This window comes from Parus major, chromosome 20 (genome assembly GCF_001522545.3).
Source record: "Parus major isolate Abel chromosome 20, Parus_major1.1, whole genome shotgun sequence".
Lineage (NCBI taxonomy): Eukaryota > Metazoa > Chordata > Aves > Passeriformes > Paridae > Parus > Parus major.
This window is the reverse complement of record NC_031788.1, coordinates 3964329-3983410: the sequence shown is the minus strand read 5'-3', so window position 1 is coordinate 3983410 and position 19082 is coordinate 3964329. Positions and strand designations below refer to the sequence as shown.

The 19082-nt window shown below is 50.3% G+C and overlaps 1 protein-coding gene across 5 annotated transcripts; it reads left to right on the top strand.

Annotated features, from left to right (window-relative positions):
* Positions 1-368: 368 nt before the first annotated feature.
* Positions 369-19005, top strand: SGK2 (serum/glucocorticoid regulated kinase 2). Of its 5 annotated transcripts, XM_033519122.1 has the most exons (16): positions 651-735; positions 1998-2134; positions 4344-4492; positions 9491-9560; positions 10771-10828; positions 11280-11329; positions 11927-11984; positions 12562-12645; positions 12951-13082; positions 13905-14017; positions 14493-14529; positions 15102-15188; positions 16449-16544; positions 16816-16971; positions 17349-17438; positions 17659-19005. In XM_033519122.1, exons 3-16 carry the CDS (start codon positions 4441-4443, stop codon positions 17812-17814), a joined length of 1239 nt encoding a protein of 412 aa, XP_033375013.1. In that variant the 5' UTR covers positions 651-735; positions 1998-2134; positions 4344-4440; the 3' UTR covers positions 17815-19005. The 5 variants fall into 5 exon arrangements, with proteins under 5 accessions (XP_015503289.2, XP_015503287.1, XP_015503288.1 ...); XM_015647801.2 differs by having other exon boundaries at positions 635-2139; XM_015647802.2 differs by lacking the exon at positions 1998-2134 and having other exon boundaries at positions 646-735.
* The last annotated feature ends 77 nt before the right edge of the window (positions 19006-19082 follow it).

The following is a 19082-nucleotide window of genomic DNA, read 5'->3' as shown; positions in this document are numbered from 1 at the left end:
GGGGAAGGGATAGGAATGGAGCAAATTGGGGTGGGCATGGAGGGAAGTAGATTTTGGCTCTGAGAGTGCTCCTCTGGGTTCAGTTCTGATGTGCCCATCTGGATCTTCCTTGGATTCTCAGGTGGTTCTTCCCCTGTATGAGTGGCCCAGGATCCACAGAGCAGGGGGCACAGAGGAGGCAGAGGGGAGCTTGTAGGACTGTCACACCTGCCCAGATCAAACATGTAAAAGTCCCTGGATTTCTTGTCCCTCAGTGCTACCAGAGGGCAAGGCTCCCTCTCACCCAGCTCCTTCCTGTCTGGCAATGTCTGTGGGTTGCTGGGGGATTGGCAGAAGGTCATGTCCACAGTCAGGAGGTCTTGCTGGAGTTTGGGAGGTGACCCATGCCTCATTACCTCTGCTGGGACCCGGCATGTGACCCGGCACAGCCTCCGGCAAACAGAGCACTTTGTTCTGACCCTTTGCACTTCCCTGCCAGCCAGCTGCCCTCTAATCCCCCAAGGAGGGATTTTCCTCTCCCACCCCAGCTCCCTGTGCCTTGGTCCCCTCGGAGAGCGCTCCACGGTAATAATTTACTGCCTGCCACAAGCCACTCCTTCGGACTTTTTCTTCGACCTTCAGACTGCATTGCCAAAATAAAAACAACAGGAGGGAGAGCGGTACGAGCTGCTTCCCACAGCGAGAGTGTGGCAGTGCCTCCAGCCCTGCTGCCGGGTCCCAGGAGCCCTGTCTCAGGTAATGGCCATTTGCTTTCTCTGGGATGATTGCGACTTTCCCCTCTTTTATTGAGTTTCTGAAGCTCCTTGGGAGCAGCAGAGGGTTTTGTGAAGGACTTTTCTGCCAGGAGCCTGGCTGGCCTGTGGAAGAGCTGCTCCCCAGGGCCAGCAGCTGAAGTGGAGGGGGGCTGAGTTCCAGCAGTGGGGTTGTTTCCCAGCTCTGGAGAAGTCCAGAGAGGAGACCAGCAGCCTCCTTGCTGCCCCTGCAATCTAGTTGGGAAAATTTCTGGCATTAGCTCTGCCTCTCCCAGGAAACTTTCATCAAAGGAACTTCCATCACTCTGCTTGTCCTTGCAGCCCCTCATCAGCTCACCCGGGTGAGCTCCTGTGAGGAGCACACGTGAGTGCTCCTGATCTGGGTAATTTCAGAATCTGGCAGATCAGCAGAGACCAGCTGTGTCCCCATGTGTGTCCCCATGTTCCTGGGCCACCCACACGTGGAAAGGAGCCTGGGGCTCCACTGGGATTTGCAGCCAGCAGCAGAAGGGTGATGTTTACACCAGAAATTTCAGGTTGTGTTGGCTGTGGTCTCCTGGGCTGTGAGAGTCTCTGAGGCCAGGCCTGGTGAAGCTCAGAAACCAGACAGAACATTCCCAAACCCCTCTCTGGCAGGACAGAGAGGGCTGTTCCTGCTCAGTTCCAGAGCAGGGGACAGAGCTGGGCTTGGCAGGTTTCAGGACAGCTCTGCTGCTCTTGCACAGGGGCTCACAGGTCCTGGCAATGCCTTGAGCCAGCTTGGACTGGGCTGCTCACTGCATCCAGTGTGGCTGCACTGTCTCCACTCTGCTGGAAACAACCTCTGGCTGTGCCAGCACCATCTGATTCCCGTGGATACAAAGGGTTGAGAACATGGATCCCATGCAGCAGAGCTGGAGCTGGCAGCTCTCAGGGATGGAGCAGGCAGAGGGGAGGCATTCCCATGCACACTGCACCCCCAGCTCCTCCTGACGGAGCCAGTGCTGTGCCATCAGCGAGGGGTCTGGGTTTGGGCAGTGCAGCTCTCAGAGCCACTTCTGAGCTGCTAAACCCTGCTCAATCCAGCCAGGAAAATGCCTCTCTGCCCTTGTCCCACCAGGCTGGGCACACCGGGGCTTGAGCTAGGGGTGGTGGCCCTGTGTCACAATGACCTGTGCTGCAGGGGAAAAGAGGTATTCACCCCCAAAACAGGTTTGGGGCTTTGTGTTGTTTGGGTTTGTGGTTGTTTTTTGTTTTTTCTTAAAGGCCCTCAAGCCCAGGCTGTAGAGTGTCCTGAAGTGCTGCTGGGAAAGAGAAGAGGGGACAGCAAGCAGGACAATTGAGCCTTCCACAAGGACAAGGCTGGCCAGGAGGGGCCACTTACAGTCAGGCTGCTTCCAACGGTGTGGTATTTATTCACTAAGATTGTGCCTACACTTGAAAAGCACTTGGGAGCAAAAACAAAGCCCCAGCCACTTAATTTAATGACAATAATAACCTCAGGAATTTGCTCCACAGAAGATGTAAAGGCTCTACAAGAGATCAGTAATATTCTGCCACATTCACATTTACAGAAACAAAGGCACAAAAAGTGGCAAGAGTTGCTCAAACCCTCCTTAGCTGTCCTTTGGAATAAAAACCTGATCCCCAGTGGTCTCCTCTTGTCTCCTTTTTCCAAAACATGGGGAAATATCCCAGCACTTATGTGTGATTCCTTGGCAAAATCAAAGGCAAGGCTTCAGGCAGAGCCCTGGTTTTTTGAAGCTGAAAGAAAAATGTAGAGGGGAAAAAAAAATCTTCTAAAGAGCTGCAATGATCATCAATAATCTATTTAATCTTTCACGAATCCTCCTAAAAGGAACAAATAGCCTTTGAGATTTTAAAGAACATACTATCCTGTCCTGTCCTGTCCTGTCCTATCCTATCTCCTATCCTATATCCTATATCCTATCCTATCCTATCCCATCCTATCTTAGCTCCTACCCAGCAGAGATAACTGAGTAACCAAATATTTTAGGTCACCTTTCACTGCAGATCCATGGATTGGAATTGCCTTGTGCTTTCTAGAGAAGTATTTGTTTTAGCCTTATCAGGACCTTCCCTGCAATTCCAGTTGCTCAGGACTGTGTGGTTACACTTTAGTGATACTTTTATGATTATGGTTATGGATATTGCTAGACAGGGAGATTGGGATTATCTTTCCCTGTAAAATAGAATATAAAATGTTGTCAGAGAGAGAGGGAGGTTATTTCTCTGTGAGCAGAGAAAATGGGCTGGATCTGTTGTCCCCACTGGGTGTGTCCTGTCCTGGTGAAGCTGCAAATGTGGCTTTGCTGGGATGGTCCTTCCTGGAGGGATCCAATTCAGCCACAGAAGGACCACACAGCCCTTGACCCCTTACAGGGCTTGGGGAAGAGAAAGGCAGCTTCCCTCCCATGAGGAAAAAGATGTTTCCAAGTATAGGCAATGTCTGGAGGCTCTGAGCTGTGCCAGTGCAGCTGAAAAAACCCCTCTGTGGCCAGAGCTTGTTCCCCCCATGGTCTGACCAGGTCCAGGCAGGAGGTGTGCACAGAAGGGGTTAAATTGCCCGAGAGCTGCTCCTCACCTTTGAACTCAGGTCCAGCCAGAGGTTTTCCTGGCACAGATGTGCTCTCTGGAGAACACAGAAGAGCAGCAATGCTGGCAAAACCCAGCGCTGACATCAGCAGCTCTCCAGCTTCACCAGAATTGTTTAATTTTGTTTAGGAGTGTGTGAGTTCTGGGCAGGGGAATGGGCCAAGGCCAGTGCTGGTGTAAGGGGGCACGGTTACCTGGTGGCACCTGCAGGGACACGTGCGTGTGTGATGTGTGTGACACTCAGAAGTCCCTTCAGCGTGGCACTAACGTGTCCTGCCATGGGCACGGGCAGTGATGGGGGAGCAACAAGAGCTGCTGCAGGGGGAGACTGTGGGCACACAGCACAGGGCAAGGGCACAGCCTCACCTCTTACACGTGGGGAGGGCAGGAGGCTAACCCTGCTCACACCTACCTGTCCCACTCACATCATCAGCTTCTCACCCCGGTCACTTCTCCAGGGAGGGCCACAGGGCTCCACAGGCAAAGCCCTTTGCAGCTGCCCCAGGTGTCTGGTGGAGTCTGATGTTGAATTTCCAGTGAGGACCTGCCCTAAGCTGGGGATTTACTGGTGGGCCATGTGTCCCTGTGCTTCCAGGGGATGTTTTCTCCTGTGCCAGGGAGCCATTGGTGTCAGGGATGTCACCCTGGGTACAGCCAGGGTAAATTTGGTTTCCGCTCCTCAAAAGCATCTAAACTGCAGATTCTTTCCTGACAGCAGAATTACATGAATTTAAGAGGTTTTGGGTAAATTTCTTCTGTGCTACAGGAGCTAAACCTCTCAGCTCTCTTCCATTCCTTCTGTCCAGCAGTCCCAAAGTGCTTTGTCACTGGGGTGATGGCAGAACCCCCAATAACCTCCACCAGACTGGATGCTGGGTGGGTGCTGCCCAGACAAGGTTCAGGAGCTGGCCCCATGTCCCAGAGCCGTGCCTGGCAGCCAGTGCTGCACCCAAGGACTCGTTTCTGCTCTTACTCCTGTGCCCTTCACCTTTGCAGACGGAGGAACATCTGTGTGTGCTGCTTCCCGAGGACAGCCGGAGCCAGCCGCTGAGTTCCTGCCCCAGCTGCAAGGAGAGATTATTTTAGCTGGCTTATGTTCGTGGCCTGGATGGAGCTCTCCTCCACTGCCCTGGGCAAGACAAAGGGTAATGCTGCTGGGTGGCACTGAGCCCTGGGGATGCTGAGGCCATGGAGAAGAATTCCCTGCCAGTGTTGGGCTGCGGAGCCTGGTTCCCGTGGGACACACACAGGGGACTCGGCTGGGAGGGGATGTGGCAGCTTTGCCTTGCACACCCAGCCCTGGAGGGTCAGTGATCCTCACAGAGGGGGTAGGATGGACAAAACTGACCCAACATCACTTTGTCCATCGCTACCTGCTGTCAGATTAACTGTTTTATGCACTTTAGCTGTTACAATTTTCCTTACAGGATCCTCCTGCTTTCTCTTTTGATGGAAAGTAGGTTTTTAATTAAAAATACCTTTTTCCGTGGAAATTAAAATCAAGTATATTTTGTTAACAACACCGAGATTTTCATTAAAGAAACAAAAGCAGAAGGAACTGACTAGAAAATGTAAGTTAACTGATGAATTTTTTCTGAAATTTGACCATTTCAATGCAAGTGGAGGCAAAGCTGGAGAAAAGAAAAACAAGAGCTATTTCTAAAAGATGTCAATGCTGATAGCTTGAGAATATTGGCTGAGCAAAAAACCAGGTTTTGACCTGAAAGTAGGTAATATTACAAACAAAATGCAGCTCCCCTCCCTTGTTACACATGACACCAAGGAGATGTTCCTGATGATGTCCCTCTGGTAGCTCTAGTCCAGGCTGAGGACCCATCATCCCTCATGAGGGTGGCCAGCCCTTCTGCTTCCCACAGCTCTGCTTTTACCTCCTTGTACCCACCACTGAAATTGCTCTAGAAGCTTCTTTCACGGTGCTGCAGCTTCAGGCAGGGAGATTATATAGGAAACTGCAATGGAAGCAAAAAGTGACTGCTTTATTTTTAATGAAGAGAGAGAAGATATCAGCCCTTCTCCCGGGTCTCCTTTTGCTCAGAGCTCAGTCTCTGGTCTCTCAAATCACCATGGTCTCCATGTGCTGCAAAGCACCAGCCTGGCTGCCCTGGCTGCAGCCCTCCAGGGTCCCAGTTTTGACCTCCCTCCAAACCTCTGGACAGAGGACAAATTTCCAGCTGACTTGTAAAAAATTCAGAACACCTGAGTTGCCTGCCAGGCTGTGATTTGTTCCTACCCACCACCTGCACCTCTTCCTTCCCACCCAAAGCTTCCCCTCCCACCTAAATTCTAAAATACAGCTAGCAGATGTTTCTTCATCTTTTGCAGCTGGTCAGCTTTTCCTGCTCTCTTTAAAGTGCTGTAGTGAGAGGCCAGAGGTGGTAGGCTTGTTCTGAGGAGCTGAGGGTGGTGTGCTTTGGGGCTAAATGAGGTGCTGTAGGGAACAAAGCTCTTCCCCTCTGGGTTTTAGGAAGGAGCATTGGGCCCCTGGCCTGGCATGGTGGGCTGGTGGAAGGCTGGGGAATGAGAGGTCTCTGTGCTTGGCAGTTGTGGACTGCTTCCCGTGCTTCAGGACTCAGCCTCTGGGAGATGTGCTCCCAGGTATGTTTAATGACTTGTTTTCATGGAATTATTTTTTTGCAAAGTGCTTCAAGCTTTAGCCACCTGCTGTTTCCTTTAAGTTCTGCATGTAGCTTTTTCTCTAAAATTTTCAGGACTGGTTGTCTCCAGCTTGCCCTGAGCCAGGGCTGCTTGGCTGGGTTCCTGCTCTGTTTTGTAGTGTCCCTAGGGTGTAGAGAACAGGGTCTGCAGGAGAAAATTGGACAAGCCAGGAGCTCTCCAGAGGGTGGATAAAAAAGCTTCCTGAAATGCAGAAGGGCTTTAAAGTCTTTCCTGACCTCTTCCTGGACTTGCTGTAGTGTCTCAATGAGAACGAAAGTGGAGTTCAGTACTAGCTTGCAGCTATCTCTTAGATCTGTAGCAGGGGAAAACTTGAGCCTTTTTTTCTCTCTCCAGTAAAAGCACGTGTTTGGAGGAATCCTCCTTCCCACCTCCCTCCCTGCTCCTCTCTGAGCTGAAACTGGGGCATCTCCCCCTTAGGCTGTGAGCAGCCCCTGTGCTGGGTGAGAGCTGTGGGCTGCCCAAGGTGCCCCTCCAAACTCTTCCTCCAGAGCATCGCCTGCTGTCCCAGTGCCAGCCCTGCCAGGCCTGTCCACGCTGGCAGGCAGCCCTTCCCGGAGCAGGAGGGGATGAGGGATGGCTCAGAGGGGTTTGCAATGTAGGTTAGGCAGGGAGGGCTGCCGAGAGCGGTGACATCAGGGAGGAGGGTGGGAGCAGCCCGCGGATGACGAGTCTATGAGGTTGTGTCTCCGTGCAAGGTATGCGTTGCATTAGTAATGTGTTTGTAGCAAATAACGCTGGGCTAGCATGGGAATGTGGGTCACCACTGCCAGAACTGTGAGAGGAACGGGGAGCTGCTCGTGCTGTGCTGGGAAGCAAACGTATGTTACTGAGGGATGTGTGGTGGGGGGAGATTTAGCTGCAGGAACTGCTCCAACTTGTAAGTAGCAGCTTTCTGCTGTGTGAGCGGGTACTTCCTGCCTGGGGGTGCCTGTGGCCGGGAGTTGGGGTGAGATGGTCTTTGAGGAGGGGGTAGTGGGGTGCAGGGGTTTGTGTTCCTGATGTGTAATAGTCACCTTATATTGGGGAACTCCTAGACTTGCTTGCTGATGCTCTCTGTGGCCGTGGCCGTGCCTGGAGCATCCGTGCTGCACCATCAGGCGCAAGGAGAGATGCAGCCGGGCATGGATAACCAAGGATTCCAGCGTATCTTCGTGACCTAGTTCTGGTTCTGTTGTTCAGTGTGTGTGCTCAGGAAATCTTGGTGCTTTAGGGGGAGTAGGGTTTGTTAGTGATAAGGAAAAGCCTTCTTGACTGCTTGTGAGATTTAAACCACAGAACAACCTGGTTTGGAAGGAAGAGTTGGGCTGGGGAAGGTGGCTCTGAACCTGAACAGAAAGTGATGTGGGATGGGGCTTTACACTTCATAAAAATGGGTATGGTACTTCAGTGCCAGAGACTTTAACCTCAGAGCAAGTCCCTTTAATGTAAAAGCTGTGCTGGAAAAGGCTGCCCTTGGTCAACAGGGACTTGTTGAGTGGCTTCACTTCCAGCAAAGAGGCAGTGGGGAAGAACAGGGCTGGTGGAGGGAGGCAAGAATGGGCTGCCAGGCTGGAAGGGGCTCCTGCCTAGCAGCAGGTTGCTAAAACAGGCTTATTCAAGCCCCTTGGAGCTTGTTGGGAACTTGCCCTGTATCCCGTGCTGCTGGTAAATACCTCCAAGGCACATGGATGTGTTTCCATGGCTTGCTTGTGTGCTCTCCAAGATGCCCAAGCTGTGGTATTTCCATCTGTGCCTGAGTCATTATTTCCCCCAAGTCAGGGATCAGAACAGGGGCTGGCAAACTGAGCCCAAACCCAAGCTTGTGGGGTTTCAGATTTGGAGGAAATGGGCTGTATCAGCTGATGGAGCTGCAGGCAGTGAGCAGGACTGAGGTGTTAGGCTGAGGTCCTCTGGCAAGAGGCTCCTGAGCAGGGGTGGGAACCTTCACTCCTCTCCCTACTGCTGCCTTATGCAGCTCGGGGCTTGTCCACACACACCTGTGTGTCCTGTGCCAACCTCCTCCCAGGCCTGGGTCCTTCAGTGAGCGCTGTCTGCTCAGAGACAGCAGCAGGAATGTCCTTCTGCTGTGGCCATGGTATCTGCCCAGCCTGTCCAGCAGCCCTGAGGCAGGTGTGGGATGACCTTCAGCAGACCTCAGTGAGCCAGGGAGAGCCAGGCTGTCAGGGAAAGGACTATGCCCAGTGGGAGGAGATGGGGCTTGATCTGTCTGGGTGCTGCCTGTGTGCTGTCCGGGCTGGTGGGTGCCAGCTGGGACAGGATCTTGGACTTGCTGCAGGGTAAAGTATGGACAAGGTCAGGGGCCCAGACCAGCCTGATGTTGTAAGTTCTCCCCCTGCATGGGTTGTGGGCTTTGCTTTAAATTGCTCTGCCTTTCTTATCCATTCAGAAACTCTAAACAGCTTATTTTTTTTGCTGTTCATCAGAGCTTCCCCCAAATCCCAGATCTGCTGGTGAGGCCAGTTCAGGGGCTCTCAGGACCCTCTGCCTGGCAGATCCAGAGAACCATGCAGGAAGGACTCTGTTATGGGCTTGTTTGCCTCAAAATTCATTGTCCTACAAAATCCTTGCCCAGGGAGACGGGCTCTGGCAGTTGTTGTCCATTCCTTGGTCTGGAGAAGACCTTGCTTGTGTCTGTAACGCCCCTTCTGTTTTGCTGGAGAGGGAAACACATGTTTCTGTGAATGTTTTGATTCTTGCTTTCCCTTTGGTGGCAGAACTGAGGAGTGAAGCTGACTCTTGAAATTATTTTGGTGTCTACTCCTAAGCAAAACAAGGAACTCCTCTGTACAGACTGCACTCCTTGGGCTTCCGTCTGGCTTATCCTGTACAGCAGGGAGCAGGCCCAGGGCTTCCTCTCTGTGAAGGGAGAGGTGATGATGATGATGAGTGGTGGCAACTGCCTGCACAGCTGAGCAGCAGGAATGCTCCATGGTGGGAATCCCAGCTTCTGGCACTGGCTGTGTGTCCTTGGGCAAGTCACTCCTGTGATGTGTGTGTGCTGGCTTACCTCCTGCAGGGCCTGAAAGGTTTCATTCACGTCCCTAATTACTCACAGAGTCCTGAATGAAAGGGACAGTGGATGTGCCAAGTGTGTGACGTATCCCAGTACAACCTCATCCTTGTAAACACTCTCCTTGTCCCCCCTGGAGGCACAGGGGTGCCTTGGGAAGGTTTGACAGTGGTGCTTTAGCCTGAGTCCCCTTGGCCACCAGAGAGGGTGTCTGTTTTGTGGCACTCATCACTGTCCTGTGAGCTATTGAGGGCTCCTGGTGAGGCTGGGAGGGAAGATGTCCTGGTTCCTATAATTTCCTGGTTATTTTGGTATGTGAGTGGAAGGGGGAGGAGGGCGGCTGTGGAGAGAAGAGCAAGGTCAGTGAAGAACAAATGTGCCTCTGTGCACTGGTGATCACGCTGCCAGCTAATCGGTGCTCCAACTTTCCTCACAGAACTCATCAAGCACGGCCGGGAGAGGATAGAACAAACCATCAAGGCCTCTGGCTCCAGGCTCTGCTCGTAGTGAGTATGAAACCCTCCCAGTGGGATGGGAGCCCTTTAACAGCTCAGCCCGGTAGGCCCTGTGCTGGCTGGGTGGTGGATGGAGCTGGCTGGCACCGGGCAGATGTGGGCAGTCCCTGACACAGCCGCCAGTATCCGCTGCTGCCCTGCAGCTCCTGCTGTGCTCAGCCTGGCTGCCCAGGGGGGTTTCTTTGGGATGGCTGGGGGTCTGTGCCTGGTGGTGTGTGGGGGCAGACAGTGGCAGCACCCACAGGTGAGATGTGGGGAGGCTGGTGGGGTCTTTGGGCTCCCTTTTTGGGAGGACAGAGGGTGGCTGTGGGGATGAGAGCCTTCAGAGCCTTGATGTGCTGTATGAGAGAGTGGTGGGGCTGAGGGGGAGTCTAAGCTCTCTGGGGCAGGGGAGAAGGGAGCAGAGATGCTTTGTTTGTGTTATCTTCTTAATTCTGGCTTTTGCAAAGAGTGTAGAGGAACCCTTAAAACCAAAGGGAGGAATCCCTGAGGCAAGGGTCACCCACCCCCAGTGATGCTGAGGCAGGATGGATCTGAACCAACAAATGTTCAAGTCTGGTTTCTCTAGCCCCAGAAAAAGCTGCACTGGGCAGGCAAGAGGTCTTTAATGCCTCTGCTCACTGAGCCTGCCATGGCAGCTCCTCTTCCCTGCAATGCCAACAGCCCCAAGCTGCCCTAGTCTGACCTGGCCTAGGGAACAGCCTCTGGCTGCTGCCAGCCCCATGGACCACGGTGGTTGAACCTAGCTGGACTCTCCTGGCTGCCTTGTGAGGATACTCATTGGGCTGCAGCATCCCTGTGCAGTGGGGAAGGGGCTTCATCTGCCTTGGGAGGGGTCTGGCCATGGCCAGGAGAGCTGTGACTTCACCTGGCCTGGTGCTGTGTCACTGCTGGGGTTGTGCTGTTCCTCATGTGCTTGTGCAGCCTGTGCTATTGCAAGTCAGGGGCCAATATTAGATATTACATATACTTGTTCACTTGTTTCCCTGATCTCCTGTCAGCACATGCTGCTCCCTTCCTCCCCCAGGGTGTGGGCATCCCATCCTTTGGGGACAGCAGTGCTGGGGAGCTCAGCTGAGCTCTCCTGTGATGGAAGGGGTGCGCACACTGGGGTTTGCACTTCTCCCTGCCAAGTTAGTGTTGTGAAGCTGTTTCTCTCTCAGATTTTGTATTCAACACTGCCTTCCTCTTCTTTTCCAAGTGCTGAGCGAGTTGTGTTTTTAATGGATCGTTCCCGGAGCCCAGACAAAAGCAGCCAGGTGAGAGCATGGCTCTGAACAAGCAAATCCTCACCTTTGGGACAAAGGGGGCTGGTGCCTTTAGATGAAAAACAAGGAGAGAGAGCCTGTGTTACCCTGCTGGGAGTCTTACTGCTGCCCTGTCCTGTGAGTGATGCTGGGTGGAGAAAAACAGAGAGGCCCTTTTGGACAAGGCGTGATGTTCCCAGAGTCTGGGGAGGGTAAGATTCCTAGGGAATGGGAAGAGGATGAAGAGCATGTGTGTATGTAGCCCCTTGCCTTTGGAAAGAGGGAGGCTGTAGCTCTGTGGTGCTGGGTGTGCACAAGGCCATATAAAGTGACCTTAAATGTTTGCTGAAGTATCTGATGGGTGTTTTATCAGTGGCTCTGTGTGAGGGATGCTGTGTTGAGAAAGAGAAAACCCAACCCACAGCATAGTCCTTAGAACTAAAATTCTTGTTATCTTCTCTAGCCTTCAACACCAACTGACAACATCAACCTCGGACCTTCTGCTAACCCCAAGTAAGTTTGCCAGCAAAGCCAGGTAGGGTGTGGAGTGTGAAGAGAGCTGGGAGGGGCTGCAGATGGTCCCTGTGTGTCACAGGGTGGTGTCTGCAGGAGTCTGGACAATTACATTTCTTGCCCTTTAACACCATGTGTGTCAGCAATGCACCAAGACTAAGATGCTTCCAAGACTAAGCTGTAGCTGGTACTTGTTATAATCATCCTCCCCATGCCATGTCTGTAGCCCCTTGTCCCTTTTCTTCTGAGAGGTGTAAGGGAATGTCTTCCTCATCACTGCTGGCTTCCTGACTATCCTTCTCTAGAAACAGGGACAAGCTGTGTCCCCTGTAAAGGCATCTCCTTGTCCTTCCAGGTGCTGTCCCTGCTGCTGCCTCCAGCCCTTGGGGTGCTGAGGGGCTGCTCATGCTCTGCAGGGTGCACCAACACACACGGTGTGAATCCTGAGCTGCCTGGGAGCGAGGGTCACCCGCCAGCGCCCTTTAATCCCTTTCACAAACACTCGTTTTTCCAAGCAGGAACTTTGCTTTGCTGGTGGTGTTACTGTTGCATGTTTCTCTCCCTGAAACATTAACTTGTTTTATTCTTGCCCAACAGTGCCAAGCCAACAGACTTTGACTTCCTGAAGGTTATTGGCAAAGGAAGCTTTGGAAAAGTAAGTGGGCTTGTGCAGGTGGGCTGTAACTGTTTGGAGGCAGCTTGGAATGAAAATGTGTTGGTGAAGGAGCTTCTGGCTGTGTCCTTTGCTTGCCCCTCTCCTGAGGTGTTTGGCCTGAGTGGGACTGAGATTAAATAAATCCTGAGATACTGTTATAAGCAATCTATTCTAATTTTAAGTTCATTCAACCTCTCTAAGGACTGAGGAGTGAGGTGTTTTATGCTCAGGGTGGTGATGCTAAGAGCTTGGTTTGAAGTAAGTTTCAAACTTTTCCAGAAAATGATCTCCAGAGAAAGCTTGGAGACAGCCAGGATCCACTTTAAATGGGACTGACCTGAAATGCTCCAAAATGATTTTCTATTGGGTGTCTAGGAAATATATGTGGAGATATTGAGTGTTTTTCTTCTGGCAATGAAGAAGTGCTGGGAATTGAGAGGGCTGGAACTTGGTCTTTAAAACCCTGTACCTGTCCCTCTGAAGTATTTTTCTGTGAATAATCACTCACAAGAGTGTTGAGCTAAGGTGGAAGCACCAAGGTGAGACAGACAGCTGTGAGCAGGACCTTCTGTTGCAGGTTCTCCTGGCCAAACGCAAGTGTGATGGGACTTTTTATGCGGTGAAAGTCCTGCATAAGAAAACCATCCTCAAGAAAAAGGAGGTATGTGTGCTCTCCTGGGCTATTCTGGAAACTGTGGTCAGTGTATGGGCTCTCTGGGTAGTGCAATGGGGGTACCTGGCATTCAGGTAGGGAGTTCACATGTTAAACCTGGATTTGCCTGTGCCGTGAGAACAAAAGAAGAGATTAATTAGGTCAGCTAGGAGGGAGAGGTTCTCTTTTTGGGGCTGGAAATGACCCTTGTGGGCTCCCAGCTTCCACCTGTTTTGAAAGCAGCAGTGAGCCCTTAGGGCAGGCTGGGCTGGATCCTTACCTGAAACCCTAATGCCTTATCTGCTTTTTGATAGCAAAACCACATCATGGCAGAACGCAATGTGCTCCTGAAAAATGTCAAGCACCCCTTCCTTGTGGGACTCCACTACTCCTTCCAGACCTCAGAGAAGCTTTACTTTGTGCTTGACTATGTCAATGGAGGAGAGGTGAGTGCACTTACAGGCTTTGGTTTAATCCTTTTTGGTCCTTCACAAATATGCTGCTTTATTTAAAGCTATTTCTTGTCAGAAGACAATGATGTTGAGGGATAATGTTGTTCTGACTGATGGCAAGAAGCAGCCAGGAATACCTGGCAGGATATTGACCTGTAAATTGAGTCAAGATCTTGCTGGCTATGAACTGAGCCAGATGACTCCCAAAGTAAAAATTCTGAGAAAAGGAATATTGAGTCATCTCAAAATGCTATGGAGAATATGGGAAATATTTGTGTAGGTGAGCTTTAGAGAAACCCCCTTGTGGGCCAGCTCTGGATCCATGTCTAGTGCTTAGGGGTGATGCCATTGCAACTTTCTAGACTTTTTCTGTCCAGTGGAAGTTTACCTTTCTCAGCTGTCTTTCTGTGCTAGCTGAAACTGGCTGGGAGATAGTGTTAAGGAGGATATTTTGCCCAAATCACGTTCATGTTGGGGACCTTTGCATGTTCAGCTTTCTGCATGTACCACTTCTCATGGCTGTACTACTGCTGTAATGTGCCTGTGGGTTGTAGTAAAATAGGAGCTTAATCAGGTCAGCAGATGGTGGGAGCATTTGTGAATTAATTGATATTTGTGAATGATGAGGAGGAGAAATGAAGCAGTTTCTAGAAAGGAGTTTGGATTGTGTAAATTCACTTGGCTTGGGCTTATTTCATGCTGTTCATCTGCTACCTGCTACAAATCACTTTTCACTTATATAGCTGGCTTTCAGCCTTGCTCCAAATTAGCCTTCATTTATTTAAAGGCATGAACAACTCTCTCACCTTCCTGTAGCTCTTCTTCCACCTGCAAAGGGAGCGCTGTTTCCGTGAGCCCCGGGCCCGATTCTACGCTGCAGAAGTTGCCAGTGCCATTGGATATCTGCATTCCCTAAACATCATCTACAGGTGAGGCAGGGGCAGCAAGCCTGCCCAGACAGGGGGTGCAGAGCTGGGAGGGAAAGGGATTCACCAGGGAAGTGAAATGCAGGACTGGAGTAGCTGAGGAATGTCCTACCCCAGACAAGGCTGCTGCTGGCACTTTACCCTGAAAGAGAGGACCTGATGGGCAATGAACCATTCTTCCCCCTTCCCAGGATCTGTCTGAGAGTTAAAGACATAAAATAAACCTGGTTCAATAAGTAAGAAATCCTCTCTCAAGCAACAATTTATGCATGGAAATGCAGGCTGACACCTGATCCTGTGTGAAAGCAGCCTATTTATGTTTGCCTGTATGTATACTGGTGGGAGTCTGCAATTTGGGAAGATCCGGATGATCTGGACTGGGAGGCCTTGTAAGCCCCTGTTCTTAGCTGATGCTGTTTCAGATACAAGTTTTCTAAATATCTGGCCAAATCTGCTCAAACAGCACTTTGTCTTGCAGGGACTTAAAGCCTGAGAACATCCTCCTGGATTGCCAGGTATATTCACAGCTTGGGCTGTCTTTCTGATGGCTTTAAAAAAAAAAAAAGGACCACAAGCAGAGGGCTGTGGCTCTGCAAGCTGGACTACAGCTGACACCATGGCATGGATTTTGTCTGTCTGCCCCACTGCACTTGTGTGCAGGTCCTGGAGGGATAAGTGGGTTTGCCCTTTGGAGAACTACAGGGTTTTGGGGCCCTTGGCTCATTCCCAGAAGCTGGGACTTGACCTGTGGGCAGGAATCAGAGGGATGAAGGGAAAGTCACTACCAGAGCTGCAGCAGTGACTGTTTTGTAAATTGGCTCTGGGATAAAGCAGCAGAAAATCACAGGACTACTGGATCTCTTTCATGGCTGTCTAGCTGCAGACAAATGAAAAAAATTAAGAAATCTAGACTTTTTTTCTACAGGCTCCAGTACCTGTACTATAGAATGAACATAAGGGGAGGGAGGGGAAGCAGATCACCAATGGGGAACATAACCCACATGAGAATTAATGCTTAGGAAAATCTTTGGAGATCCTGTCTCGTCTCCAGAAAGAGTGGGTCAAGTTAAATTTGTCTTTGCTTTAGGGACACATAGTATTGACAGACTTTGGACTCTGCAAAGAAGGAATGGAGCAAGAGGAGACAACTTCTACCTTTTGTGGCACTCCTGAGGTACTGCATGTGCTGGGGATTTGCTCTGACCTGAGGGCTGGAAACCCTCAGATACATGGTGCTCTGGGTCTTGGGCTTATGTGACACTTCAAAAAGTTATAGGCTCTCTGAGGTTGTCAGCCTGAAGCTGGAGTTCAGATAAGGCCTTCTCTATCCAGCAGACAGCTTTACCTGTAACAACACAGTGATTTTGGAGTATTAATGACCTTGATGCAGGGGCTCCTGCACTTGGAAATGGCCAAGCTTGTGAAAATAGCTGTGGAGGTGGAGACAACCTTGTCCCTGAGAGCAGGATGTTTGCCTGCTCTGAGACCCCAGAGGTGCAGAACAAGGAGCCTGCTGGTACTGGCACACACAGGACCTTGCTGTGCTCTCCTGTGTGTCCTTGGTGCATGCAGGAGCTGCAGAATGCCCTGCACAGAGGAGGGGACCAGGCTCTCCTCTGGAATGTGAACACCACTCAGAGGGGAGGAAATGCCTTTCCTCCAATGCACTCCAGCTGGGTTTTGGGAAAACCTATTTCCAGTCTGGCTTCTTGGAGGCTTTTTTGCTATCTTCTTCCTGAGCCTGGGGATTTTGGTAGCACTTCAGCCTAGGTAATTTCCCTGTCCCACTGCTTTCCCCAGGCAGCCTAACAAATGGTCTGTAAATACAACATCTTTCAGCATTCAAGCTCAGCAGAAGTGGGCAGGAATTCCCCTCCTTTTTTGGTGAGGTGTCACTTATGCAATAGCACAGCATGAAGCAAGCCAGAGTGTTTGAGCTTTGTCTAGTTTTGGTGTGTGTTGGTGTTTTCCCATTCTAGATACAGCCTGATAGTACACAGAGGTAATTCTGTGGGAAACTGTTCTGCAGCCTGCTCAAATTCTTGCCTGTTGCTCCTCGATGGTGGCTCTTGGTAGTTTGCTTCTTTGGACAGACTTACTGGGGCTGAAAACTGCACAGGAGTTTTTAGAGGTGTGATATGTCATAGTGGGACGGGATTTCTGGCTGAATTGTGGCAGGCAGCAAATGCTTGTAGAAGTCCTCTTGAGGAAGAGAACCTCCTGTAGCCTGGTAGGACACTTTGAGGGCTCTGGTAGGTGTCTCTCAACTCCATTGCTCCAAAGCAAGTGGAGAATTTATTAGATAATACTAGGAAAAGCATCTGTGTTATTCTTAATGCATTTGCTCAAGCTGAGCTGCAGCCTGGTTTGGGACTAAGAAGGGCAAAGCCCTTCCTTTATAATTTGACTCCAATATTTTCTTCTGACTTCTCAGTACCTGGCTCCTGAGGTGCTAAAGAAGCAGCCCTATGACAGGACAGTAGACTGGTGGTGCCTAGGAGCTGTCCTCTATGAAATGCTCTTTGGACTGGTAAGTTTGGAAATGGGCCCGTTTCCTTTACATTGTGGAAATTTTATTTGCAAAAGCTGTGGTGTGAGGTTGATCTGGTGCTCACAAGGTACTTGATAAACAACTAAATCCTGAATTAATGATCTGGTTCAACCCTACCACTGCCCTTTTGATGAGAGGTGTGGCAGGTCTCCCTCATTTACTCATTGCAGGACCCATTTTGACCTGCAATGTGTCACTCCTTTGGGTAGCTCATGTTTTACCTGGCTGCTTCTCCTCTCTTTCAAATTAGCCTCCTTTTTACAGCCGGGATGTGTCTCAGATGTATGACAACATTCTGCACAAGCCACTACAGATCCAAGGAACCAAAACTGTGGCAGCTTGTGACATCCTTCAGGGACTTCTCCACAAGGACCAGAAGAGGAGGCTGGGTGCCAAAACAGACTTTGTAGGTGGCCTTCACTATGAGCAGGAGGGAGGGAGGATGGAGAGGAAAATTTCTATTTTGAGCATTTCTTTCATAACAGCACTGCCTTGGAAAAAACCTTCCCACACAGTCTGTCCCTTCAGCCTCCTACAAGGGATACATGGGGTTGACTTGGATTTCCAAAGGGAGAGGGGTGGGGGCCAGCTAAGGACGCCAGTGTGTGAAGGGTCATTTCCCTTCAGGGCATTCCTGGACTAGGACCCCAATGTATTAAGGATTTGTGGATATGGGTATGTGGTAACTTCCAGTCTTTCTTCAGCTACTTAGAGCTGCCAGATTAGGTGCTGGAAAAGGAGGGTTGGCAGAAGACTGACTTTTCCTTCCTGCTTTCTGTACAGCTTGAAATAAAGAACCACGTATTCTTCAGCCCAATAAACTGGGATGATTTATATCACAAGAGGATTACTCCTCCATTCAACCCCAATGTGGTAAGTGGGTAATTCTGTCTGTTTTACACAAGGGATTCTCTCCAGATGCCTCATGGTGACACTGAGGGTTCTGAGGGGTGGGTTGGGACCTGCAGATGCAGGTGGTGGCTCTTTTGGAAGAGCAGCTGTATTGGACTGCCTGAACACAAGGAACACACTGAACACAAGGGTCTGGTTTGGGTCTGCTCCCCCAATGATTGTGTCTCTGTTCCTTGGTTAGGCTGGCCCAGCTGATCTGCGACACTTTGATCCCGAGTTCACCCAAGAAGCCATCTCTGCCTCCATCACCCGCACACCTGAGCTAGCAGCCAGCAGCTCCAGTGCCTCAGATGCATTTTTAGGATTTTCATATGCACCAACTGAAGAGGACATTTAAGTTTTACAACGGCTTTGTGAAGCCATATTTTAAATGAATGGGTTTTATGGTTTTGTTTTTCCTTTTGAGAGGATTGGTACTATCCTTTGCTCATGGTTTAAGGAAATTGGCACTAATACACTAACTGGCTGGGATGGAACACAGATCTTAATTTTTGCTGTTTGGTGGATTTTCTCCCTAAATGAATATTTCCCTGCCAGGGAAAGTGGGACACTGGCTATGATTTTCCCTGAGTGTCTTGTGCTGCTTGGCAGAATTGTATTCACTCTGTGGCTGTATCTATGGTTGAGGCATGTGCCATTATTCACATCAACAGCCATGTTCCTGTAACTGGACACATTTTTTTTAATTTTTTTTTTTGTGAAACTATGGTCAGCTATGTCCAATGTCTTTCTAAAGCCCTCAACAGGAAAGGAAACTCTTCATATCACCATGAACAGTGGCTTCCTTCCTTTAGGTGAACTCTGTCAACTCAAGCTGCTCATCCTGGGCTGAGTGAAAAACTGTTCATCATTTATTGCTCCAAAGGCATCTGCAGCTCTGTAAATCCTGAACTGCACTGTGTTCTTTCATGCCAGCCTGATCTGCCTCAAAGTGAGAGGATCATCTGTCTGGTCCAGGATTGGGATGCTACGGAAGCCACAATGAGGCTGTGACAGAGGAGCCAATGTGTACGAGGAAAATCCCAGATCAAAAAGGGGCTGGGGAAGGGGGCTGAGTTGCTTGGAAAAAATGGAAATAACTTTATAGCTGACCTCTGCTTGGGGTTTGGGGGGTGCTTTCACAGTGTGTGCTTGACTTGCCTCAGGCACACCAGCACTTACTGTGATGAGCACAGGGCAGTGAACAGCGAGTGCTGACCAGGCTCCAGCACTCACCTGAAAATGCCTATCGCTGATGTGGAACAGTTATTTATTCTGCCTTAATTTAAGTGCTGGTGTATTCATTGAATGTCACTTCCCACATATTTTTTTTAAGCTGTTGTGTGCTGTTGCTGTGGGGGGAGGACAGGGGGCTCAGAGCAACACAGGATTAAACAAGGGGCTGCCTAAAAGTTGTGTGATGCTCATGCTGTGGGGAACCTTGCGCTGGTACAACGGTGTTTTGGTTTTTTTTTAATCAGGCTCTATCTTGTATATGCTGAAGTCATTGGAAGTATGACATGGTTTGTATTAAAGCTGTAAACACTGATGTGCTTCTCTGGTTGTCCTGTATAAGAGGGGAAGGACGGTGTTTGCTCTGTGCTGGGCCTGAGAGCATGACACTGC

What these genes read in the sequence shown, in the direction of transcription:
- SGK2 (XM_015647803.2), top strand. Translation starts at nt 384, where the DNA reads ATGCCTCATTACCTCTGCTGGGACCCGGCATGTGACCCGGCACAGCCT. An exon ending in GGCTCCAGGCTCTGCTCGTA is followed by an intron (nt 9,561 to 10,770) that starts GTGAGTATGAAA and finishes TTCTTTTCCAAG; the next exon opens with TGCTGAGCGAGTTGTGTTTT. An exon ending in ACATCCTCCTGGATTGCCAG is followed by an intron (nt 14,530 to 15,101) that starts GTATATTCACAG and finishes TCTTTGCTTTAG; the next exon opens with GGACACATAGTATTGACAGA.